This window comes from Doryrhamphus excisus, chromosome 19 (assembly GCF_030265055.1).
Source record: "Doryrhamphus excisus isolate RoL2022-K1 chromosome 19, RoL_Dexc_1.0, whole genome shotgun sequence".
NCBI classification, from domain to species: domain Eukaryota; kingdom Metazoa; phylum Chordata; class Actinopteri; order Syngnathiformes; family Syngnathidae; genus Doryrhamphus; species Doryrhamphus excisus.
Window position 1 is genome coordinate 6,132,756 of NC_080484.1, and position 25,856 is coordinate 6,158,611.

The 25,856-nt window shown below is 39.2% G+C and overlaps 2 protein-coding genes across 3 annotated transcripts in view; both read right to left on the reverse strand.

Annotated features, from left to right (window-relative positions):
- The window catches only part of LOC131106848 (rab GTPase-activating protein 1), a 74,464-nt gene that overhangs the window by 15,901 nt on the left and 32,707 nt on the right, over positions 1-25,856 (reverse strand). For both annotated transcript variants that reach the window (XM_058056309.1, XM_058056308.1), the window contains 2 exons: positions 8,653-8,766; positions 1,766-1,840 (listed from right to left, as the gene is read on the reverse strand). In XM_058056309.1, coding sequence (XP_057912292.1) covers positions 1,766-1,840; positions 8,653-8,766 — 189 coding nt within the window. The remainder of the gene's footprint in view (positions 1-1,765; positions 1,841-8,652; positions 8,767-25,856) is intronic.
- On the reverse strand, positions 16,165-24,160 carry LOC131106849 (probable G-protein coupled receptor 21). The gene has a single exon (XM_058056310.1). The coding sequence runs from the start codon at positions 23,352-23,354 to the stop codon at positions 22,170-22,172; it is 1,185 nt and encodes a 394-aa protein (XP_057912293.1). The 5' UTR covers positions 23,355-24,160; the 3' UTR covers positions 16,165-22,169.

Sequence of the window (25,856 nt, forward strand, 5' to 3'; positions counted from 1 at the left end):
ATCTATATTGATCTATTTCGATCTATATATGGAGAGAGTGTGATTAAAAATGTAGAAAGCACAGTCTATTAATATTATTGATGTATATGTATTATATATATACGTATATATCATGTTACGACAAAAAGGCCAAAGCATTAACAGAAAAAAAACAACTGGACCAGTGCAGTCACTTTCCTAACATACAGTGACATAACCCACCGCCAGGGGGCAGTGTTGACCGCAAACAACACCCACTCCGCTGTTGCAAATAAAAACACTCTCCATATATATATATATATCTATATTGATCTATTTCGATCTATATATGGAGAGAGTGTGATTAAAAATGTAGAAAACACAGTCTATTAATATTATTGATGTATATGTATTATATATATACGTATATATTCCAATTTTAAAGTGGTCTACTCCATTTGTTCGTGTATACAGTAGCTCATATATTTGCTATTTTTGCATTATTTATTTCGGATCAAACCCCAAGTTTCCACATCCAAAATGATTTACACGCTTCGTAAATAAAAGGAAATCAAATCATCCATATGAAGTTAGAAGCAGGGGTGCCAAAGTGCCGCCCGGGGGCCATTTTCCACCCACAGCTCATTTTTTTATTGGCCCCCCTCGGCATATTGTAAAATCAAGTTAATTCATTATTCATGAGATATTTTATTAGATTAGTACATTATTTCTATAGCTTAGAATATAATAATGGCCTACACTGGAGTGCTCTCAGCAAGAACAAAAAAAATCTAAATTCATTAAAATGAAGGAATTACTAAGTATAATAATAATAATAATAATAATAATAATAATAATAATAATAATAATAATAATAATAATAATAATAATAATAATAATAATAATAATAATAATAATAATAATAATAATAATAATAATAATAATAATAAATAAAATCAAATAAAATTAAAAATGATTTAAATTAAAGTGTAAAAAATGTAAATAAAATAAATTAAGAAGGCATAAATAAATACAAAAATGAGACAAATAAATTACAAAATAATCTAAATTAAAAAAAATAATAAAGAAATGAATAAATAAATATTCAAAAATACTTAAATAAAAGTTTTTAAATAATAAATAAATTAAAAGGCATAAATACATTTAAAAAAAGTTTCAATAAATCCATGAAAACATAAATAGAACAATTAAAATTATGTAAAGAAAAGTGTAAAAATAAATAAATAAATAAAGGCATAAATAAATATACAAAAAGACATAATTCATCCAAATATATAAATAAATGACTGAATGAGCACTGGAAAATGTGGGTCCCGGGTAGAGACCAGTTCTATATCCAACGTACCCGTGACCCGAGTGAGGACAAGCGACACAGAAAACGTATGAATGGATGCTCTACATGATGCTAGCAGGCGCTGCAAGGATGAAGAGTGTGTGTCATTTCCAGCCAGAAGACACAAATAACTCCCCCTGAATTCAATATCGGGCCAGGGTATGAATACTTTTGGGCTTAAGTGGATCCTCCTTCTCAGCTACAAAGGTATTGCTGTGTTGCAGCAAAAGAACATCACAGGAGCCAACATATCAGCAATAAAAGACATCATGTCAGAAGGAAACACTAAACAGTTGTTCCCTGCACTTGAAACTTGGTTGGAGCAGCTGACCAAAAACATTCAGTTACTGGAATCCTGCCGATAAGACCAGTGGAAGCGCGTCAAAGCAAAACAGACGAGCCCTCGGCGCATTAACATGTGTGCTGGTTTTGGTTCAACAAAAAGCCACTCACGTGCAACAGGAGCACAGCAGCCAGGAAGGATTGTCCCTGGCAGTAGCCAATCTCCTCATCATACACCGAGTAGGCCTGCAGGGGAGGAGACACAACACACGTGCACACAAAAGGTCATTAAATAGCTTGGACGCCTCATGCAAACGCTGACATGCCCATCAATTAGGAAAGGAAAAAACTCAACACGCGAGAAGGACTGGGTTAACCACGAAGACGACGACAGAAAAGTCCATCCATCCACCCATCCATCAAAACCCACCCATCCCCATCCATCCCCACCATCCATCCACCCAAACCCACCAAACGACCCACCCATTTATCCACCCAAAATCCATCCATCCACCCAAACTCACCCATCCGTCCATCCACCCAACCCCCCCCACCCATCCATCCACCCCTCCATCCATCCATCCTTCCATCCACCCAAACCCATCCATCCATCCATGCATCCACCCAAACCCACCCATCCATCCACCCAAACCCAACCACCCACCCATCCATGTATCCACCCAAACTTCGACCCACCCATCCATCCATCTACCCAAACCCACCTATTCATCCATCCATGCATCCACCCAAACCCACCCACCCAGCCATCCATGCATCCACCCAAACCCAACCACCCACCCGTCCATGCATCCACCCAAACGTCGACCCACCCATCCATCCATCTACCCAAACCCACCTATCCATCCATCCATCCACCCAAACCCACCCACCCATCCATACCCACCCACCGACCCATCCACCCAAACCCACCCATCCATCCAAACCCACCAAACGAGCCACCCAAACTCACCCACCCATCCATCCATCCACCCAACTCCCCTCACCCATCCATCCACCCAAACCCACCCTTCCATCCACCCAAACCCACCCACCCATCCATCCATGCATCCACCCAAACCCACCCATCCATCCATGCATCTACCCAAACCCACCCATCCATCCATGCATCCACCCAAACGCACCCATCCATCCATGCATCCACCCAAACCCAACCACCCAACCGTCCATGCATCCACCCAAACGTCGATCCAGCCATCCATCCATCTACCCAAACCCACCTATCCATCCATCCACCCAAACCCACCCACCCATCCATCCATCCATCCATCCACCCAAATCCACCAAACGACCCACCCATTTATCCACCCAAAATCCATCCATTCACCCAAACTCACCCACCCACCCATCCATCCACCCAAACTCACCCACCCATCCACCCAAACCCACCCACCCATCCATCCACCCAACTCCCCCCACCCATCCATCCACCCAAACCCACCCTTCCATCCATCCATCCATCCTTTCATCCACCCAAACCTACCCACCATCCATCCATCCATGCATCCACCCAAACCCACCTATCCATCCATCCATGCATTCACCCAAACCCAACCACCCACCCACCCGTCCATGCATCCACCCAAACGTCGACCCACCCATCCATCCATCTACCCAAACCCACCCATCCATCCATCCATCCACCAAAACCCACCCACTCATCCATCCCTCCATCCATCCACCTCCCAAACCCACCCATCCATCCATCCATCCACCAAAACCCACCCACTCATCCATCCCTCCATCCATCCACCTCCCAAACCCACCCATCCATCCATCCATTTGAAAAAAATTCAATTTGTCGCGGTGGCAGCAGTCTCAGTAGGGAAGCCCAGACCTTCCGGTCCCCGGCCACCTCCTCCATCTCCACCAGGAGGACACCAAGGTGTTCCCAGGCCAGATGAGAGACCTAATCCCTCCAGCGTGTCCTGGGTCTGCCCCGGGGCCTTCTCCCGGCTGGGCATGCCTGGAACACCTCACCAGGGAGGCATCCAGATTAGATGCCCGAGCCAGCTTAACTGGCCCCTCCTGAGAAGGAGCAGCGGCTCTACTCTGAGGCCCTCCTGGATGACTGAGCTCCTCACCCTAGGGTGGGAACATAGATCCACAGGTAAATAGAGAGCTCTGCCTTCCGGCTCAGCTCTCCTTTCACCATGACGGTCCGGCTTGGAATCTCCGTTGGGAATCTGTGTGGAGTTTGCATGTTCTCCCCGTGGGTGGGTGTGGGGGGGCGGGTTTCTCTGGGCATTCCAACTTCCTGCCACATTCTAAAGACATGCACATACATATACTGTATGGTATGTCTATTTGTGTGTTGCCATTGGCTGGCGACCAGTCCAGGGTGTTAATCATCGTATTCCACGATTAATCTTATAATTATTCAAATAATGATTGAGATATGCCTTAAGATATGCCTTTATTCGTCCCTCAGTGGGGAAATTTGTAATAATTGTAATAATTGTAATAATTGTAATAATTGTAATAATTGTAATAATTGTAATAATTGTAATAATTGTAATAATTGTAATAATTGTTAATAATTAATTAATTAATAATTAATTAATAATTAATAATTGATTAATTGTAATAATTAATCACTTTAGAAAAGCTGATTTTTATGATGTGCCACTAGGCTTAAGGTATGAAAAAGGGGGCTTGAAAGTGACGTGACAAACACGGTGATATCATCACAAACACCTGACTGTGTTGTTTGAAGGAGTCAAGTCTTGAAGATCTTTTAGGGTGGCCTACTGAGCTACAAAACGGCAGTAATGAGTCAAGTCGGAGAGACAAAGCGCGGATCAATGGGCGCTGGGAGGAAGTGGAGGGAGTCGGGGGGAGCAGTCACTGAATTATTCAAAGGCACCTTGAGGAGGTGCGCTCAACTGGCTGGAGATGGATGCCCTCGCTCGGCTTGCACATGCATAATGCAGGCCATGAAAAATCTCTGCAGCTACGACGATACGCCGGCGAAAAAGTGACAATCACACGCAAAAGTACAAAAAACGCAGCATTAACGGCATGCTAGGCGGAGGTGGATAAAGTCGCTGATCACTCGGGATCACTCGGGATCACTCGGGATCACTCGGGATCCCCCCCAGCCAATGCAGCGGCTGCTGTGTTCATTCCACAGGAGATACGTCATGCTACACATATCGATATCGGAAATTAAGAGATGCACAATATCACCATATCGGTTTCAGCAAAAAAGCCAGTATCAGATATCCCTACTTATAAGTCATGACTACGATAAGCTGGGATAGACTCCAGCATACTCGCAACCCTAGTGAGGATAAGCGGCACCGAAAACGGATGGATGGATGTCTACTATATTGGGTAATATCAATGTAAAGTTGACTATAGGGCTGCTACATGATCTCCAGAGGGCTCTCATAATGTTAAAAAGCACATTTCATGTCTACTATAAGCTGGGATAGACTCCAGCATACCCGCAACCCTAGTGAGGATAAGCAGCACCAAAAACGGATGGATGGATGTCTACTATATTGGGTAATATCAATGTAAAGTTGACTACAGGGGTGCTATATGATGTCCAGAGGGCTCTCATAATGTTAAAAAGCACATTTAGAAGGTCATAAACTGGTTCCACCTATGAAAATATTGCATTAATGACTAAGAAATGGGCGGCACGGCGGTCCAGTGGTTAGCGCGCAGACCTCACAGCTAGGTGACCAGGGTTCAATTCCACCCTCGGCCATCTCTGTGTGGAGTTTGCATGTTCTCCCCGTGCATGCGTGGGTTTTCGCCGTGTACTCCGGTTTCCTCCCACATTCCAAAAACATGCTAGGTTAATTAGCGACTCCAAATTGTCCATAGGTATGAATGTGAGTGTGAATGGTTGTTTGTCTGTATGTGCCCTGTGATTGGCTGGCCACCAGTCCAGGTTGTACCCCACCTCTCGCCCAAAGACAGCTGGGATAGGCTCCAGCAACCCCCATGACCCTTGTGAGGAAAAGCGGTAGAAAATGAATGAATGAATGACTAAGACTACATAGCGTAAATTCACTCATCACGGTCGGGTCTGGGAATCCTCCACTACGCCACCGCGCCTCACTGGCATCCAGTGTCATTTTAAAAGCCCCTGAAATGAGCGGGACAGAACCGCTTTAATAGCAATGCTAATTATGCGTTTGCAGGTAACGCTGCCGGCGGCTATAATAGCCTCAGCGGTTCAAGGAAGAAGGAAAAAAAGAAATCAAAGCAAATAAAAAAGTGGAATGGAACCCGTCTAACGAGGCTGCTCAGGTTCGTGAAGGTAGTCAGACAGTAAAACATCACAGATGTTATTTACCATCCCTTCCAGCACCGCCCATTGAGGACACAGGAGATCATTCTTTGTAATCATGAGGCCATAAATGCTTGTGCATCCACATGAATCGCCCCCCGGAAACAGGAAAAATAGATATTAATTAAAAAGAGAACATGTTGTCTTCGGTTTCTCTGAACACGGCGGTGTCCACGGGACTCAGGTCGGGGTGTTACATATTGTACTTTGGTAATTCATCATGTGAATGTTTGTTTTATAACAATGCAACCCCTCGGTGATAATATTACAACTTAAAAAGAAAGTATTTTCTCTTTAATATTTCTACTTTTTGCGATTAAAAAATACAACATAATAATAAAAGTTTATTCTCGTAAACTTTCTACTTTTTTTCTTGTTAAAATACGACTTTTTCTCTTAATATTTTGACTTTATTCTTATTATGAATGATAACGTTTTCCCCAACCTAATTTAAAAAGAATGTTTGCTTTTTTCTTTAATATTTCTACTCTTTGCTACAGAAAAGGACGTTATTTTCCACGTAGTTTATTCTGATTAAATTGCTACTTTTTGCCAATCTAATTTTTGTTTATTTCTGCCATAATATTATAACTTAAAAAGAAAGTATTTTCAACATAATAATAAAAGTTTATTCTCGTAAACCTTCTACTTTTTCTCTAGTTAGAATACAACTTTTTCTCTTAATATTTTGAATTTATTCTTATGATGAATGATAACGTTTTCCCCAACCTTTTTTCTTTAATATTTCTACTCTTTGCTACAGAAAAGGACATTATTTATAGGAACAATGCAACCCCTCGGTGGTGTGTAGCTCTCTACTTCAAGTCAAAGTATAATTATTCTCTACAAATGTATTTTTTCTTCATTTTTGTGGCTGATTGGATTTCCATGACTTCCCATGGGTACGGCATGGTAAGCACACAGTGAGGTTAGACTTATTTAAAAGTGGACTTGGTTCATCATTGATTAAGAGTCAGGAAGAAAAGTGGTCAGGCAGGTTGCCAAGAGCCCTGCTGCCACGGAAGGAAGGGCTGGGAGTGGAAGTAACAGTACTGGACCACAACCGTTTGTGGATTAGCTAAGATCAAATCATTGTCTTACAAAACAATGCAAAAAATAGCACGCTAATAGCCGGCGAGTACAGTTGCAGGGGATGTAGGCCAACGCAGTTAGCATCAATGCTCTAATTCTAGCATGCAAATTTAGGCTGTTTTTTAATGTTCAAATATTTCTACTTTTTTTTATTGAATATTCTAAAATTTTCTTTAATATTATTTTTTCCCCCGCACATTATTATGACTTTATTCCCATAATATTCTTTTTTTTTCTTCAACCTAATTTCCCCAATTTTTTTTCTCATGAGAACACAACTTTGTGTTCTTCTATTAATATCAGAACTGTATTCTAACATGACGACTTTGTTTCCATAATATGTTGACCTTATTCTCATAGTATTACAACCAGATGTTCAAAAAAATGACCACATTTTGCTTTACTTGCCATAATATTACAACTTAAAAAGAAAGTATTTCCTCTTTAATATTTCTACTTTTTGCGATTAAAAAAACAACATAATAATGAAAGTTTATTCTCGTAAACTTTCTACTTTTTTTTCTTGTTAGAATATTCTTATGATGAATGATAAAGTTTTCCCCAACCTAATTTAAAAAGAATGTTTGCTTTTTTCTTTAAAATTTCTACTCTTTGCTACGGAAAAATACATTATTTTCCACATAGTTTATTCTGATTAAATTGCTACTTTTTGTTTATTTCTGCCATAATATTACAACGTAAAAAGAAAGTATTTTCTCTTTAATATTTCTACTTTTTGCGATTAAAAAAACAACATAATAATAAAAGTTTATTCTCGTAAACTTTCTACTTTTTTTCTTGTTACAATATTCTTATGATAAATGATAAAGTTTTCCCCAACCTAATTAAAAAAGAATGTTTGCTTTTTCCTTTAATATTTCTATTCTTTGCTACAGAAAAGGACATTATTTTCCACGTAGTTTATTCTGATTAATTTGCTACTTTTTGCCAATTTAATTTTTGTTTATTTCTGCCATAATATTACAACTTAAAAAGAAAGTATTTTCTCTTTAATATTTCTACTTTTTGCGATTAAAACAACATAATAAAAAAGTTTATTCTCGTAAACTTTCTACTTTTTTTCTTGTTAGAATACAACTTTTAGTCTTAAATTTTGTACTTTATTTTTTATGATGAATGATAAAGTTTTCCCCAACCTAATTTAAAAAGAATGTGTTTGCTTTTTTCTTTAATATTTCTACTCTTTGCTACAGAAAAGGACATTATTTTCCACGTAGTTTATTCTGATTAAATTGCTACAATCTAATTTTTGTTTATTTCTCCTAATATAAAAAATATATTTATTTAAAAAAACATATATTTCTTTAATATTTCTACTTCATGCTAGACAAAATAAAATGTTTTGTCTTTAAGAAAAACCCCACAAAAAACGCCATCAATTTGACATTTTGACCTTACAAGCTAACTGGAAAGAAAAGTTCCTTCATATTTCAACTTGCTTGTGAAATGATATTATTTTTGCTGCAAATATCACAAGGTCATTGCTGTAAGACTGTTTGCTGTTAAAGGTGCAGACATGAATGGAGTATTTAGCATGTAGCGCTGCTGTTGGCATGGATGCACTGAAAGGTCGACTCTACCCGGGTGAGCATGAGCGACAGAGAGAGAGCGGTTAAAGCACCTTGCAGATCTTATAGAGGGAGTCTTGTCCATCCCCTCCTGTGTCTTTGAAGTAGTCGTGCGCTGGGAAGGTCCTGTTGATGTCCCGGGTGATGGCGCTGTCCTGTGGGGATTCCTGGTCGGAAGATAAGGGACACGTTAAATGATGGATAGAATGGCATCGCCAGAAATAATGACTGACATCTGACATCAACAACATCTGCAACGCGCTCATGATGGCAACCAACAGCAGGGGACACTCACGCCCCAACACACTACACAAGAATTTTATTTTCCGAGAATAATATTGTGAAAAAAAACAAGTAATAATGTGAGGAAAAAATAACATCATTTTAGTTCAAGTCTTAAAGTAAAGTATTAAAAAAAGTCATAATATTATGAGGTATAAACGAAAAAAACATCTATTTAGTTGAGGAAAAAGTTCTAATATTATGGAAATAAGTTCAAAATATGATGGGAATAAAATCACATATATTATGAGGAAAAATAATGTCATTTTTAGTAACGTATAGTTTAAATATATATATATATATAATAATATTTTTTAGTTCAAATATTAAAGTTGAAATATTAAAAACGTCATAATATTATGAGGTATGAACAAAAAAAACATAACTATTTAGTTGAGGAAAAAGTTCTAATATTACAAAAATAAGTTCTAAATATGATGGGAATAAAATCATATATTAGAATAAAGTCATAAAATTAAATATTAACATTCTGGAAAGTCACAATTTTATAAGAATAAACTCATCATATTATGAGGAAAAATAATGTCACTTTTAGTAACGTATAGTTTAAATATATATATATAATATTTTTTAGTTCAAGTATTAAAGTTGAAATATTACAGAAGTCATCATATTATGAGGTATAAACGAAAAAAAAAACATAACTATTTAGTTGAGGAAAAAGTTCTAATATTACAAAATAAGTTCTAAATATGATGGGAATAAAATCATATATTAGAATAAAGTCATAAAATTAAATATTAACATTTTGGAAAGTCACAATTTTATAAGAATAAACTCATCATATTATGAGGAAAAATAATGTCATTTTTAGTAATGTATAGTTTAAATATATATATATAATAATATTTTTTAGTTCAAGTATTAAAGTTGAAACATTAAAAAAGTCATATTATGATGAGGTATAAACACAAAAAAAAACTATTTAGTTGAGGAAAAAGTTCTAATATTACAAAAATAAGTTCTAATTATGATGGGAATAAAATCATATATTAGAATAAAGTCATAAAATTAAATATTAACATTTTGGAAAGTCACAATTATTTTTTTAATTATAAAAAAATATAATTAATTATAAGAATAAACTCATTATATTATGAGGAAAAATAATGTCATTTTTAGTAACGTATAGTTTAAATATATATATAATAATAATTTTTTAAGTCCTGAAAACATCAATGCTGAAAAAAATGACAACTTCAATTGTATAAATTGTGTTTTTCCCCCAGAATGCTAAAATGTAATTAAAACAAGAGTTATCTGCTCCAGTAAATACACTTGTAGTAATCACACTACTCTGACCCCTGCTACTCCATCATGGTGGTACAAAGTACAGAAACGTCACTGATGGAGCTAATTAAGGCGTCTTTTGTCTTCCTGCTCCTTTCATCAAAAGCCATGTTCCGACTTCCAAAGAGGAAGACAGCCGGATGCGAATAAAAGCGTGTGTGCAAGAAGAAAAGCAGGAAACAGAATAGAAATAGTCCAACCAAAAGCAAACCGATGGGGTTTTACATGTTGGTACTGCGTATGCTATGTATATATAGTGTTGGTACTGCGTATGCTATGTATATATAGTGTTGGTACTGCGTATGCTATGTATATATAGTGTTGGTACTGCGTATGCTATGTATATATAGTGTTGGTACTGCGTATGCTACATAGAGTGTTGGTACTGCGTATGCTATGTATAGGTAGTGTTGGTACCGTGTATGCTATGTATATATAGTGTTGGTTCTGTATGCTACATAGAGTGTTGGTACTGTGTATGCTGTGTTTATAGAGTGCTGCTACTGCATATGCTATGTATATATAGTGATGGTACTGCGTATGCTATGTATATAAAGTGTTGGTACTGCGTATGCTATGTATATATAGTGTTTGTACTGCGTATGCTATGTATATATAGTGTTGGTACTGCGTATGCTATGTCTATATAGTGATGGTACTGCGTATGCTATGTACTATATATAGTGTTGGTACTGCATATGCTATGTATATATAGTGTTGGTACTGCATATGCTATGTATATATAGTGATGGTACTGCGTATGCTATGTGTATATATAGTGTTGGTACTGCGTATGCTATGTATATAATGATGGTACTGCGTATGCTATGTATATAGGTACTGCGTATGCTACATAGAGTGTTGGTACTGCGTATGCTATGTATATATAGTGTTGTTGGTATTGCGTATGCGATGTATATATAGTGTTGGTACTGCGTATGCTATGTATATAGAGTGTTGGTACTGCATATGCTATGTATATAATGTTGGTACTGCGTGTGCTATGTATATAGAGTGATGGTACTGCGTATGCTATGTATATATAGTGTTGGTACTGCATATGCTATGTATAGATAGTGTTGGTACTGTGTATGCTATGTATATATAGTGTTGGTACTGCGTATGCTATGTATATATAGTGTCGGTACTGCGTGTGCTATGTATATAATGTTGGTACTGCGTGTGCTATGTATATAAAGTGTTGGTACTGCGTATGCCAGATACTGTAGAGTGTTTCTAGAGTTGGTGGTGTGATTCCCATTGTTCCATCCCCTGTGGCTGAGGCAGTGAAATGACAAGCATCAGTACAGTTGGAGCCCAAGGCCTCTTGGGAAGAGAAGGGGATCACACGCTCTCTCCATCAGCCGTTGATGATCATACATTTTACAGCCGGCGGGCCCAGGATAGAGTGCATCCGTGTCCGTGACATGGCGTACCCCGGCGGCTGATAAGCATCCGTGTTTGCACACTCAAGCACCGCTTTAGACATTCTTATCTCAAGCGCTGAGAGCTCGGACAAAGACCTCCGACATAACGGCCAATTACCGGAGCTTCCCTTCCGTCTGTGCCTGCGACGAGGCTAGCGTGACACAGGAGGGAAAACATGCCCCCGTCTCTCTTACGGAAGTGCGAGAAGGAAAAGTCCGGCAATAAAGAGCTGTAGCGGATCTGCCGAACGGAAAAACAGAAGAGCTAAAGATAGCTCGGCACATGTCAAAATAAATGTGGTTCTTGATTTTGCTGAAGCTGCTGCATATAATAATAATAATAATAATGAGAAAACATTGTATAAAGTCAAAATATGGGAATAACAGTTAAAAAAAGAAAGTTGAAAGTGTGGGAAACTTTCAACTAGCATTTTTTTTTGTAAAAAAAAAAAAAAAGTCAGAAATGGAAAAAAACAGTTCTAATTTTACAAGAATCAAGTCTAAATAAGAAAAAAACATTGCATTCTAATAATTGTACAACAAACTATTATCTTGTAATATTTTGGGGGTTAAAAAAATACAAATTGAATAAATAAAATAATGTCAAGTTAAATATATTAAAAAATGGTCTTTTTTCAAAGTTGCAGCACTATAAGAAACACACAATTTGGGGAGAAAACTAGGTTGGGATAAAATTATAATATTATGAAAATAAAGTCTCAATATTAGAATAACGTCATAATATTACAAGAAGAAAATTTTCAAAAACAAAGTTGGAAAATTGAAAAAAATACACAAAAATGGAAAAAAACTGAATAAAGCCATAATTCTAATAATTAATTATATTTATAATTCTAAAAAGTTATATTTTAACAAAACATTTTTTTTTACAAATTCACTCATTATCATGAGGAAAAATGATGTCATTTTTAGTAGTATATACCTGAAATAATAAAGAAAAACCAAATCATTTTTGAAAGAAAAAAAAGCACATCTGTAGCAAATTATGTTGGGGGTAAAGTTAGAAAATCATGGGAATAAAGTCACATGATTATGGCCACAAAGTCATATTACAAGAAGAAAACGTCCAAGAAGTTGGAAAATAAAAACAGCAGCAGAAATGGAAAAAAGAAAAAAGTCTAAATATTACAAGAAAAACATTGTCTTCTAACTCAAATTTTTTTTACAAGAATAAACTCATTTTGCTGATAAACTCCATTGTAAAAAAATAATGTCATTTTGGGTATCATATAGTTGAAATATGAAAGAAAAATGTCAATTTTTAAAAAGTCCTAATATTTTGAGGAACAAATCTGGGGGGAAATTGAAAAAATTGAAAAAATATATTTTAAAAAGTTGAAATATGTGCAAAATTTAAAACAAAACAACACAAAAATGAGAAAATAAGTAAAGAGCAAAGCTGATATTAATATGCTTTTTCCACCGACTGTATACTGGATATGACAAACGGAAATGTCGAGGTGGTCCTCATGTTTTATTGCGTATTAGAATATGAGTCCTTTTCCTCTGATGTATGCCAACGCAGTTAGCATCAATGCTCTAATTCTAGCATGCACATTTAGGCTGTTTTTTAATGTTCAAATATTTCTACTTTTTTTCTTGAATATTCTCCAATTTTCTTTCATATTATTTTTTTCCCCCGCACATTATTCCCATGTTATTATGACTTTATTCCCATATTATTATTTTTTCTCCAACCTAATTTCCCCAATTTTTTTTCTCATGAGAATACAACTTTGTGTTCTTCTATTAATATTTGAACTGTATTCTAACATGACGACTTTGTTTCCATAATATGTTGACCTTATTCTCATAGTATTACAACCAGATGTTCAAAAAATGACCACATTTTGCTTTATTTGCCATAATATTACAACTTAAAAAGAAAGTATTTCCTCTTTAATATTTCTACTTTTTCATTCATTCATTTTCTACCGCTTTTCCTCACGAGGGTCGCGGGGGTGCTGGAGCCTATCCCATTGCTGGAGCCTATTCGGGCGAGAGGCGAGGTACACTCTGGACTGGTCGCCAGCCAATCACAGGGCACATATAGACAAACAACCATTCACACTCACATTCATACCTATGGACAATTTGGAGTGGCCAATTAACCTAGCATGTTTTTGGAATGTGGGAGGAAACCGGAGTACCCGGAGAAAACCCACACATGCACGGGGAGAACATGCAAACTCCACACAGAGATAGCCGAGGGTGGAATCGAACCCTGGTCCTCCTAGCTGTGAGGTCTGCGCTCTAACCACTCGACCGCCGTGCCGCCTATTTCTACTTTTTGCGACAAAAAAACAACATAATAATAGAAGTTTATTCTTTCTACTTTTTGTCTTGTTAGAATACAACTTTTTCTCTTAATATTTTGACTTTATTCTTATGATGAATGATAACGTTTTCCCAAACCTAATTTTAAAAGAATGTTTGCTTTTTCTTTAATATTTCTACTCTTTGCTACAGAAAAGTACATTATTTTCCACGTAGTTTATTCTGATTAAATTGCTACTTTTTGCCAATCTAATTTTTGTTTATTTCTTCTAATATAAAAAATCTATTTAAAAAAAACATTTTTCTTTAATATTTCTACTTCATGCTACACAAAATAAAATGTTTTGTTTTTAAGAAAAAAACCCCACAAAAACCCTCCACAACCTAACTTGAAAGAAAAGTTCTTTCATATTTCAACTTGCTTGTGAAATGATGTTATTTTTGCTGAAATATGGTGTACTGTATGTAAAACAACAGAATTGAATAAAAGAGGTGACGAACCGTTTTCTTTGATGGATACACGCATCATACGTGCATTGCCAGGTTGTGTAATAATATACATTAGCACTGCAGGATGTGGCTAATGAACAATTACATTGTTGATCCTCACCTGTACCACACAAAGGCTAGATTGTATGATGAACTCATTAGTATCACAAATTAAAAAAAAAACAAAAACATTTGCTGGGCTGGAGCCAAGCATGGCAGAGCTACAGAGCGTACTGTTCTGTATGTCTAATGCTGGGAATAACGGCTCTGAGCTTCCGTGGGAAGCCCGAGAGGGCATTCGGCGCACTATTGTTATTGTTGGGAGTCAGCACAATGGCCGACATGTCACTCTGTTATTCTTTCTCTCACCCCCCTGCCGCTCAAACGCCGACAAAACCTACGCTGCTCGTCTGTTAAGCTGGCGCTCAAGTCATCGAACAACGCTTTTCTCTTCTCACCAAGTCGCAGTTGGGGTCCCCTCCCACTTCTGTGCATTCTAAATATAGTTTTTAACATTATTAGAGCACTGTAGACATGAATTAGCAGCCCTATAGTCACCTCTACACTCCTCTTATTCGTTTACGTGACATAGCCGCAAGTGAGCTAACCGGTTGGCCTCAAATTTATTCCTTCTAAACTTAAGAAGCTAAAAACGAATGGGACATGTCATGGCTAACTTCATGACTTCATTACTGCCGCCTAGTGACCGGAATACCACATGTCACTTTTATGGCCATCATTCATTCATTCATTTCCGAAAAACCGTGATATAGCCAGGGAGCAATAATCAAAACAGTCAGCCATAGCTCGGGCTGGTGGCAACAACAGCCTTGATTTGTTGACAAGTTGGTCACATGGTTGAAAGGCCACATCGAGACCAAGCTCCGCCCCCAGTTTGGTTGAGTTTGAGAGCACTAGGATAAAAAAGTATGAATATTTACACATACACACACAGCATCAATCTGCCATCATTCAGTCATCCACTTCAAATAGTGAGCTGCCTCATTAGCAGAATGCCCATTCAGCACTCCACGGTGTGTTCCAGGCCATTTACATCATGTTAGCATTTCTCTCCAAAGCGCCACATTTTGCAATTTAGCAAATGATGACGTTCTGCATGATTGCTACTTATTTTGCAATCTTTCCACGATGGCCGGCGTATTCACTCTCCAAACATTCTGTTACTTTAGGGGTGTCCAAAGTGTGGCCCACTGCTGTTTTTTTCACCGATCTGCGGCACATTCTAAAAGTATCATTTAACAAGAAACCTTAACGACAACAAAAAAAAACAGGAAACCAGGAAACAAAAACCAACATCAATGAAAATGGAAATTGAATCAGCATTAAGAATTAAGTCGTAATATTGAGGAATGAGAAAAGGACGGACCTCTATCTATCTATCTATACATATGGATATTTACATTGCTAATGTGAGATACTAGCAATGCTAACATACTAATCAGCAAGTTAACACCTAGAATAACACTGGTAAGTGTTTATATAAGCGTTTAGCTATGAAAATGGCCAAACATGCTACTATGCTAATGTTAGCACGCTAACACGTTACATAATAATGCTACAGTAAATGTTTATATATATGTATCTAGCTATGAAAATGGTTAAAAATGCAACTATGCTAATGCTAGCGTGCTAACCTTTAGCATGAGAGCGCTACGTCTTGATGTGTCTACCTATCAAAATGTCTAAAACTACTACTATGCTAATGTTGTTAACATGCTAGCACGATAACCGTGTCTACCAATGAAAATAGCTAGAAATGCTAGCAGCTGTTTTAAAAGTTATGATATTATGAGAAGTGAAATAACGAAAATAAATTTCACATTTTTGGAAATTTTGGTTGTGGAAAAGGTAATTATCTTATGAGAATAAAGTCCAAATTTTATGGGAATAAAGTCATAACAGCAGAATAAACATTTTACAAGAAGAAAGGGAAAAAAAAGGAAAATAAACAGCAGAAATGTAAGAAAGGCGTATGTTTGAGAAATACATCAAAATATGACAAAAAAGTATTATTCTAATGAGAAAAAGGATGTAATTTTATGAGAATAATCATAATATGAGGATTTTTTTTAGTAGCATAGGGTTTGAAATATTACAAAAACTACGTTGTTTAGTTATTTAGTCTGTCTGCCGTTAAAAAGGAAAAAAATCCACATCTCTCTCACTTCCTTGCGTCACTTGAGAGAGAAGAGGTGCTAAAACGCTCGCTATTAAAGTTTTGTCATCTTAAGATGTCATAAAAAATAACCTCCTTCCTCAGGGACATGATACCCAACCCCAAATACGACGGCTTTGTTTAAAACGCTAAACCAAACAGGTTTACTTCCTCATTAGCTCCTCAGTCACTACTTTCCTCAGTAACTACTCGTTACTTCCTCATTAGTTGATCAGTAACTACTGCATTTCTGTGTACCTTCTTGTAAAGTGACACCTAACACAGCAGGCTTCGCTACACATCTTAAATGTAAAATGAGCCTGGGCTATAAACAAAAAAACGTTACTAGTAGGTCTACCCAAAAGTACTGCCAAAATGCCTGCATCAAGGCTGATACTTGACTACTTATACTACTTATACCGTGGCATATGTGAGACTTGAAAAACAATATAGTACAGGACACAACATTTATTTTGTCAGTACAGATACACAACATGTACATCTTACAATACAATATACAGTACATGTACCGTACATGTAGGTTTTGCCACCTCTTGTACAAAGCATCACACGGTTTGGTGGTATTCTTGGTCACATGGTCTCAGCAACATCTTGATAAGCTCACCGTATCAGCTCATCTCACACACACACACACACACACGCAGGCATTGAGATTTGACGATTCTCACAAACAAAAAGTCACCAAAGTCGGCTGCTCACAAAAGCTGGGTCATGAGTGGGCAATTAGTGGCGTGCTGGTGTGGCCTACATACACCCCAAAATAACCACCAGGAAGAAAATCCAATAGAGATCAGGAGACAGATAAGGACGCTATGTCCATGTGTGTGTGTGTCACTGATGCAGTCGCACAACCTGCTGTGCGTATACCAACCAATAATAAGAATAAGAATAAGAATATCTCTGGAAGCATCACAAAGTCAAAGTAGTGCACGTACGTTTCTTGGCAGCAGCAGCAACACCCCCCCCTCCCCATTTTTATCAACTTCTATTTCTTTTTTTTAAGCCAAAAAATAAACAGTTGATTACAATCTGACGTGTTCTCTTCAAGCGTAAAAACATTTTACAGTAGAATCGCCTTGGGAAAGATTTTTTTGCTGATAAATGCAATGGCCTCCGGTAGCTCGCTTTACAAACATTCAATATGCCTTTTCTTTACACAGACAACCACAAAGTAATAAAATCCAACATTTTTTTCTTCTCGGAAGACAGGGGTGTCTAAAGTGCCGCCTGGGGGCCATCGGCGGCTCGCAGATGATTTTTTTATTGGCCCGTGACGCATTCTAAAAATTTATTTTAACAAGACAACTAAGATAACAGTCAAATGAGATAAAAGAAAAGATAAGATAAAAGTCAAAATATGAAGAGAAAATAGCGGTCATCCAATTTATGGATGGAATAATAATAACGAGGAAAAACATCATTTTAGTAGATTGAAGACAAAAGTTGGAATTGCATGACGATAAGCTCATAATATTATGAGGGGGAAAATCTGTTTAAATATATATATATTTTTTTAAAGATGTAATACTATGACAAACTAAACAAAATAGTTGTCATAATATTATGGGAATGATATAATATAAATTAATAATGTAATATTAATATTTAATATATAATATAATAATAATATTACAATAAGATAATTCACAAGAAAAAAGTAGAAACGAGTGGAAAATAAATAATGTCTAAAAAAAGTTATTTAAAGATGTAATACTATGACAAACTAAACAAAATAGTTGTCATAATATTATGGGAATAATATAATATAAATTAATAATATAATATAATATACATTAATAATATAATATTAATATATAATATATATAATATAATAATAATATTACAATAAGATAATTCACAAGAAGAAAGTAGAAACGAGTGGAAAATAAATAATGTCTAAAAAAAGTTTTTTAAAGATGTAATACTATGACAAACTAAACAAAATAGTTGTCATAATATTATGGGAATAATATAATATAAATGAATAATATAATATAATATAAATTAATAATATAATATTAATATATAATATAATAATAATATTACAATAAGATAATTCACAAGAAAAAAATAAATAATGTCTAAAAAAAAAGTTGACGTTGACATGACTAAAATGTTGAAAGCTGACATGAGATATATCCATCACTTGTTAGCGTATCCACACGGGTTGCCATCAGCTTCCAAGTGGCCCCGGCTGGCTGGGTGACAGCCTTTGGACACCCCTGCTGGAAGACAGCATGGGAATCTAACTCGGCCTGCCTCCACACTTGTCATGTTTACTTGGGTTTACATGGAACTCTGGTGCGTCTTTCCGCTCTGCTCTTTCTCGATATGGCGCTCTTTAATACAGTCGTACATTTTAGAAGTTATTTAGAAATATAGCAGAATATAAAAATAATTAGAGATGCATAATAATTTTTTTTTTAATCACACCAAAAATCGACAACATCCTGCTTCTCAGTCCCGATAACTTTGTCACATCCGCTTTTAAAAAAGTTGATTTTAAGTCCTCATGAAATATCTACCACATTCCTACCATCAGGAGAACCAGAGGACAGAGCAGAGGGAGCCACCTGGCGTGGCCCAGCAAGGTGCACTATATTCGGGCACACGCTCCCAGCAGCCGGTGCGCTCAATGTTTCATTTTCCCCTCATTGAGGAGCATTTGGTACAATTCATTCATTCATTCATTTTCTACCGCTTTTTCCTCACGAGGGTCGCAGGGGTGCTGGAGCCTATCCCAGCTGTCTTGGGGCGAGAGGCGGGGTACACCCTGGACTGGTCGCCAGCCAATCACAGGGCACATATAGACAAACAACCATTCACACTCACTTGGTACAATTCATTCATTCATTTTCTACCGCTTATTCTCACGAGGGTGGCCTGTGTCTTTGGGCGAGACACCCTGGAGTGGTGGCCAGCCAACCACAGGGCACATATAGACAAACATGTGCCCGTCCTAAAGACCCATGAGGGTGCTCTTGCTATGTATTGTTTGGAGCGGGTTTGGAATATTTGCATTACGTGACGACCAAAGATGCCCGATCAAGTCCTTTGTTTGGCTTGTATGTTCTTTACTGCTCGCGTGCACGGACCAGAGTTCCCCACCACAAGTGTCAATGCAGCCTAACATGATTGTGCATCATTGTAATTCGAATTCATTCATTTTCTCCCGCTTTTTCCTCACAAGGGTTGTGGGGGTGCTGGAGCCTATCCCAGCTGTCTTCGGGCGAGAGGCGGGGTACACCCTGGACTGGTCGCCAGCCAATCACAGGGCACATATAGACAAACAACCATTCACACTCACATTCATACCTATGGACAATTTGGAGTCGCTAATTAACCTAGCATGTTTTTGGAATGTGGGAGGAAACCGGAGTACCCAGAGAAAACCCACGCATGCACGGGAAGAACATGCAAACTACACACAGAGATGGCCGAGGGTGGAATTGAACCCTGGTCTCCTAGCTGTGAGGTCTGCACGCTAACCACTTAACCACCATGCTGCCCTAATTCGAATTCAAATTAAAAAAAAAAACACTTAGTGGAGTGATGGACGGAAGGGCGATAGCGCGTTAGCACCTTCGCTTGAAATAACAGTCTCATCCAGCCGTTGGTCGCGTTCGAGTTCGTATACCTGAAGCGCACGGACAGTACGCGGGCTACGTACTCGAGCAAACGAGGAAAAGGAAGTACAAAGACTCAGCCCCCGTCTGTACGCTCTAACAGTCACATGTCTAGAAAAAACACAGCCCTCTGGAAATATTCGCTAATAATTTCTTCATCAAGGCAACAACTGTGCAGAAAACCCTCTCACAGATTAGCAAAACTCCTTATTTGGTATAAAACAGGTACGGAAGGGTTTTAAAGAAACGCCAAAGGATGCATTCAGTTAGCTGAAGGTGACGTGCCACTCGGGACAGAAATGTAGAAAGATTAGCCAGATGATGGGAAGGTACCATACGTGATGTGATGCATGCACACAAACACATGCTAGTTGCCCTGGAAGAATGACGCCTTTGTTTTTGGTTTGTGTGTTTCCTGCGTGGCCCCGGCATTGCAAGTTGAAGCCACCCACGGCCGACAGCGACAAGAGGCAGCGCTCGAGTTTCTCCAGTGTACATCGTGTCTTTACAGCGGCTGCCGTCCTCAGGCAACAGATGTACCGGCAAAACCCGTGTACCAATTATTGGCGTACAATTACTGTGAAAACATGTACTTTTTTTTTTTTTTTGCTTGACATTTAACACGACAAACCGGCATGCATGACCCCAACAGCGGGGTCGGCAGCAGACATTATGATAACAGTCGAAGCCGTTTGTGGTCGTTGATCATCAATCATAAACACGCTAGTAGCACTTCAATCAGGGGTGTCCAAAGCGCGGACCAGGGGCCGTTTGCAAAACACGGCTGTTTTTTTGTTTGGCCCACATTTAATTTAACAAAATCAGCAGTAATTTTACAAGAATAAATTCAAAATATTAAGAAAAAAAAATCACAGTCATAGTAAATAGTCATGATGTTGAGAAGAAAATGTACAGGATGAATGTTGAAATTGTTGGAAAAAATTCAACAAAAACATAACAGTCAAAATAAAAAGTAAAGAGTCGTACTCTAATGAGGAAAAATTGCAATTTTTCAAAAAATAAGCTCATAGTAATAGAAGGAAAATCATGCTACGTTACTAGCATGGAGTTGAAATTTGAAATGAAAAATGTGTCTTTATGAGAAACAAACAAAATAAAGTTTAAATGAAAAAAAAATGTAATTTTACATGAATAAAGGCAAAATATTAGGAGAAAAAAGGTTGTATTAACCCATAAAAGAGGAAAAATAATGTAATTTTAGTTGAAATATAAAAAAAAGAAAAGATTAAAGAGAGTTGCAATTTTTTAAAAAGTTTGGGAAAATTATGTAAATAAAGTCAAAATATCAAATATTTTTTTAAGAAGAAGAAGTGCAATGAGTTGATATGAATAATGGTCTTTTTCACTTCGAGTGAATGACAAAGCTGAGATGAAGTCTTTTTTTTTAAATATATAACCTCTATTATGTACATGTGACCCTCGCAGGAAAGCGTTTGGACACCCCCGGGTCGTTGGGACACAGAGAAAGGAGTCGGGTGAAATACGCTCTGCATCTTCCTCCTCTTATTCGTGTAAACATGTGATGTAACGTTGCTCAGCATGTTCCAAATAAATAAACCATTGAAGTGCAAACCCAGACTGGAAAATGGCACAGGAGTTGTCCATCGGTTTTGTGTTTCTACCGACGTAGGTCAAAGGTCAGTCCCGGAATCAACACTGGCGTCCGACAATCATCGCATGATTTCCCCCAAATAGATACAACACTTTCAGTCCTCTTTTCCCCGCCCGTGAATGAATGACACCTCGTGGAGCTATTATTTAGGACGAGGTATCCTTGGCTGCAGGCTCCTCCCACCGCCAGCTGTGGCGTGCTGCAGAGAGGACGTCTGTATAACCTCCAAATGTGACAGGAACGGCGGCGGCAGAATGACGCCTGCTTTTTCATCTCCAAATGTCGGCAAAACATCTCCAAACGTCGCCTAAACGTGGCATGTCGTGCCGCCTCCCGCGTCGCAGTGGCCTGACCCGAACCCTTGCTCCACCGAACCGATGAAAGCCTTCTTGGGCTTCCTGACGCCGAAGCCGCCGGCGCTGCGCTGGAAGCAGTACGAGCAGAGGCGCTTGAGGCCCTTCCTGAACGCCGAGTTGGAGAGGCTGTAGATGAGACAGTTGCAGAAGCTGTTGCTGATGGCAAGCCAGGTCGTGAGGAAGGACGCCGCCGGGTGGTGGTAGATCCCGCCGCTCTCCAGCAGGAAGTAGAGGATGTACGGCAGCCACAGGATGTAGAAGACGCTTGTGATCCGGAACAGTACCATAGCGTATCGTTTATCCGGGTACGTGGAGGAGGGCTGCTGATACTGCAAGCTCCTGTGGTCCACCTCCCCTTTGTCCTTGACTAGAGATCCAGACGTCATGGCGGGGTCTTGGTGCTGCTGGGGCCGATAGCGGGCGTGGCGTTCGCTGATCTCCCGCGTGTGCTGACGGCAGATCTTGAATATGTTAGCGTAGGTGAAGCAGACGGTGAAGGTGGCCGGGGCGTAGAGAAGCACCACGATGAAGGTGGTGAAGGCCGGGCGGGTCCGCCACTCCATGGCGCACCACTCCACCACATCGCCGTGGTAACCCGGCTTCCCCCACCCGAGAAAGGAAGGCAGAAACACCAGCGCGGAGTACAGCCATATCAGCACGATGCAGCAGCGCACCCGGCACGGCGTCACCAGGGCGGCGTAGGTCAGAGGGCACGTGATGGCGATGTAACGGTCCACGCTTACACACGCCAACGACACCATCGAGACGGATTTCAAAACCGATACCATGTAGCCGAACACCTGGCAGGTGAGCTTGGGGTCCAGTCCCTGGAGGTGATGCAGCAAGGACAAGGTGGGGAAGAGGCAGCTGACGCCCACCAGCAGGTCGGCGTACGCCATGGTCTGGATGAAGGCGCTGGTGGTGTGCTGGCTGAGCAGCGGGGCGCAGTGGAAAACGAATATCACCACCAGGTTGCCCGAAATGATCAGAACGCTGAGGAGAAGTATGATGGAGACCTCCAGCAAGCAGGTGGTGAAGACGCTGGAATAGCTGATCTCAAGCAAGCAGAAGGGGGCGGAGAAGTTTGATAGGTCAGCAGGGGTCCGGTACAGTGGATCCAGTGAGGAATTCATCATCTTGGGCGGGTCTTCAAGGGTATGGGGAGCCCCAAGGACGATTCGGCAGGTCGCTAGCTTCCTGGCGTTGGAAAGAGCTGTAGGGTTTCAATCCAAAGCGGACTGAATTCCATAGCGACGCCTCATTCCAAAAGCGGAGCAGACGGAGGAAGGTGAAGACGTCCTCTGGCTTTTTTAGCAGAAGAACTCAGTGTCTCCTGGTTTCCGTTTGTCCAGGGAAGAAATCTCAGGCTGCTTTATGCTCGAGACGCGAGGCTGAGATGGCTTCAACATCTCCTTGCAGACGGGACAGAAGAACGGCTCCCGTTTACATGTTTGTAGTCCCGGACTCCCGAAAACACGCCGCGATGTGACATACGGAGCACGGAAGCCTCCTGTCTCGTCGTCTTTACCTCGTTACCATCACACTTCCACGTCTGACTTGCCGCTTCTTCGCAGGGAGTTCTTCCCGCCGGGTCCTTGGCGACGGGATCACAGCTGGCAGGATGAAAAGCGGCGTGTGAGGCGGCAGATGTTGAAAACGCCTGACAGGAATAAACGCAGCTCAGCTGTTATTCCCATTCTGGAGAGCAGCAGCAGCAGCAGCAGCCACGACGTCTGGAGTGGAAATGAGGCGGGCAGGCATACCGATGCTGGGAGAACCCCCCCGCCCCCTTGCTTCCTCCTCCTCCTCTTGGTGATTTATCCTCTTTTAGTGACCGTCTCTCTCTCTCTCGTTCTCTCTCTCCAAAGAAAACCCTCCCTTTTCCGTTTTCAAAAGTCATCATGAAGAGACGTGGGACTGTCTCCATCCCACACCTTCATACTTCACCCCCCCCCCATTTCAATTGTGCTCTCATGCTATCCAGTTAGCATATGATGGCTACTACATAACGCTGTGACAAAGCAGCATTACTCAGCTTGATCACAGCATGGTCGTCAACAATGGTGGCGGTCAACTGCACGACTCGCAGGGGAAAACATTCCTGATATTAATCTGCATGGCAAGTGTTTTGAGCTGCAAGTATGCAGACCCCCCCCCCCCCCCCCCCCCCCCACCACCACCTTCCTTCCACCTTTATATTTACAAAAACTAAAACATCAGACAACATAAGGAAAAAGTCTTGGAACAGAAAGTCAATATTGATTCACCAGGTGGTCAAATTGATCTTTCATAGTGGACACAGTTGTTATACAGCATTTATGGGCATACCCTACATCAGGGGTCTCAAATACACGGCCTGCAGGCCAAATGTGGCCCGCAGGCCCCCGCCTTGATATGAAAGTGTTAGTGCGGCCCGCGCAAGTTTGATATGGATGCTGTATGGTATCATGTACCCAGAAAAAATTATTACGTTTGATTAATGTTCATGTTAAAGGTTAAATAACTGTTAATAGTTATCCTCCCTATCCGTGTGGAAGTGGTAAGTTTTTGGCTATTTAAGTTTAAAGGAAATAACTCGAAGGCTACCGTTTAAGTCGCTAGCTCTCTAGTTTGCGAGTTAGCATGTGTCTCAAGACCCTGCAGTTGCGCAATATGTTGTAAATAAAAAGAGTATAAATGTGACTATAGTCGTGTTTTGTCATGTCTACAGGGCTCTAATAATGTTTTGTTCATTTTAATCTGAAAAAAATAATTTGTCTACCCACCAACTATATGTGGTTTCTTAAGTTTTTATTATTTGCCGTTTATTATGATTATTATTATTATTATTATATTTATTTATTACTGATTGATTGATTTTCTTTATTCTTGATTTGTTTATTTATTTTTCATATTATTTTGTGCAGAAAAATAAAAATAAAAATATCTGAGAACATGTTTTATCAGAGCTTTTCTTGTAGAAAATCGAAACCAAAGCAAAGTTTATTCATTTTTCTGTTTTTGATGAATGCGTTTTTTTTTTTTTTTGGAAAACCTGATGCGGCCCAGTCTCGCCCAAATCCTAGCTCCAGTGGCCCCCAAGTAAATTGAGTTTGAGACCCCTGCCCTACATAGAAGAACCAACACACATAAAAAGAGGTAGCGAGTACAAAGCTAATGACGATAGTCCTAGCAGTAGCAAAGAGGATAAAAGAGGCGTTATGATTGAGGAATAAATGAATAAATATTGATTGACATTTTTGAATAAATGTGGACCATATTTCAGGGTGTGTTGTGCATAATTATGTATTTTATTATAGATATTAACCACTATGTAGCTCATGGAGGATGAGATAATACCACAAAACAATCATCTTCAATTTCGTAACTCATTCAATACCACAGACGTGTTTATATACTTTTTTATAAAACAGAACGCTCAATCCCAACGACGTATCCAGACAAGGTGATGACGCAACCGTAGTTATGTCATAAAAATGGTCACATGGTGGCAGAAGTGCATTTGAAAAGAGCTCGGCATGGATCCTTTGCATGTATTAATGGACTCCACAGCCAGGAGGAAGCCGAAGGGTGTCGAGGAGTGTAGCGTGCAGAAGGTTACGTACGCATTGTGGGGAAATTTTAATACATGCACACAC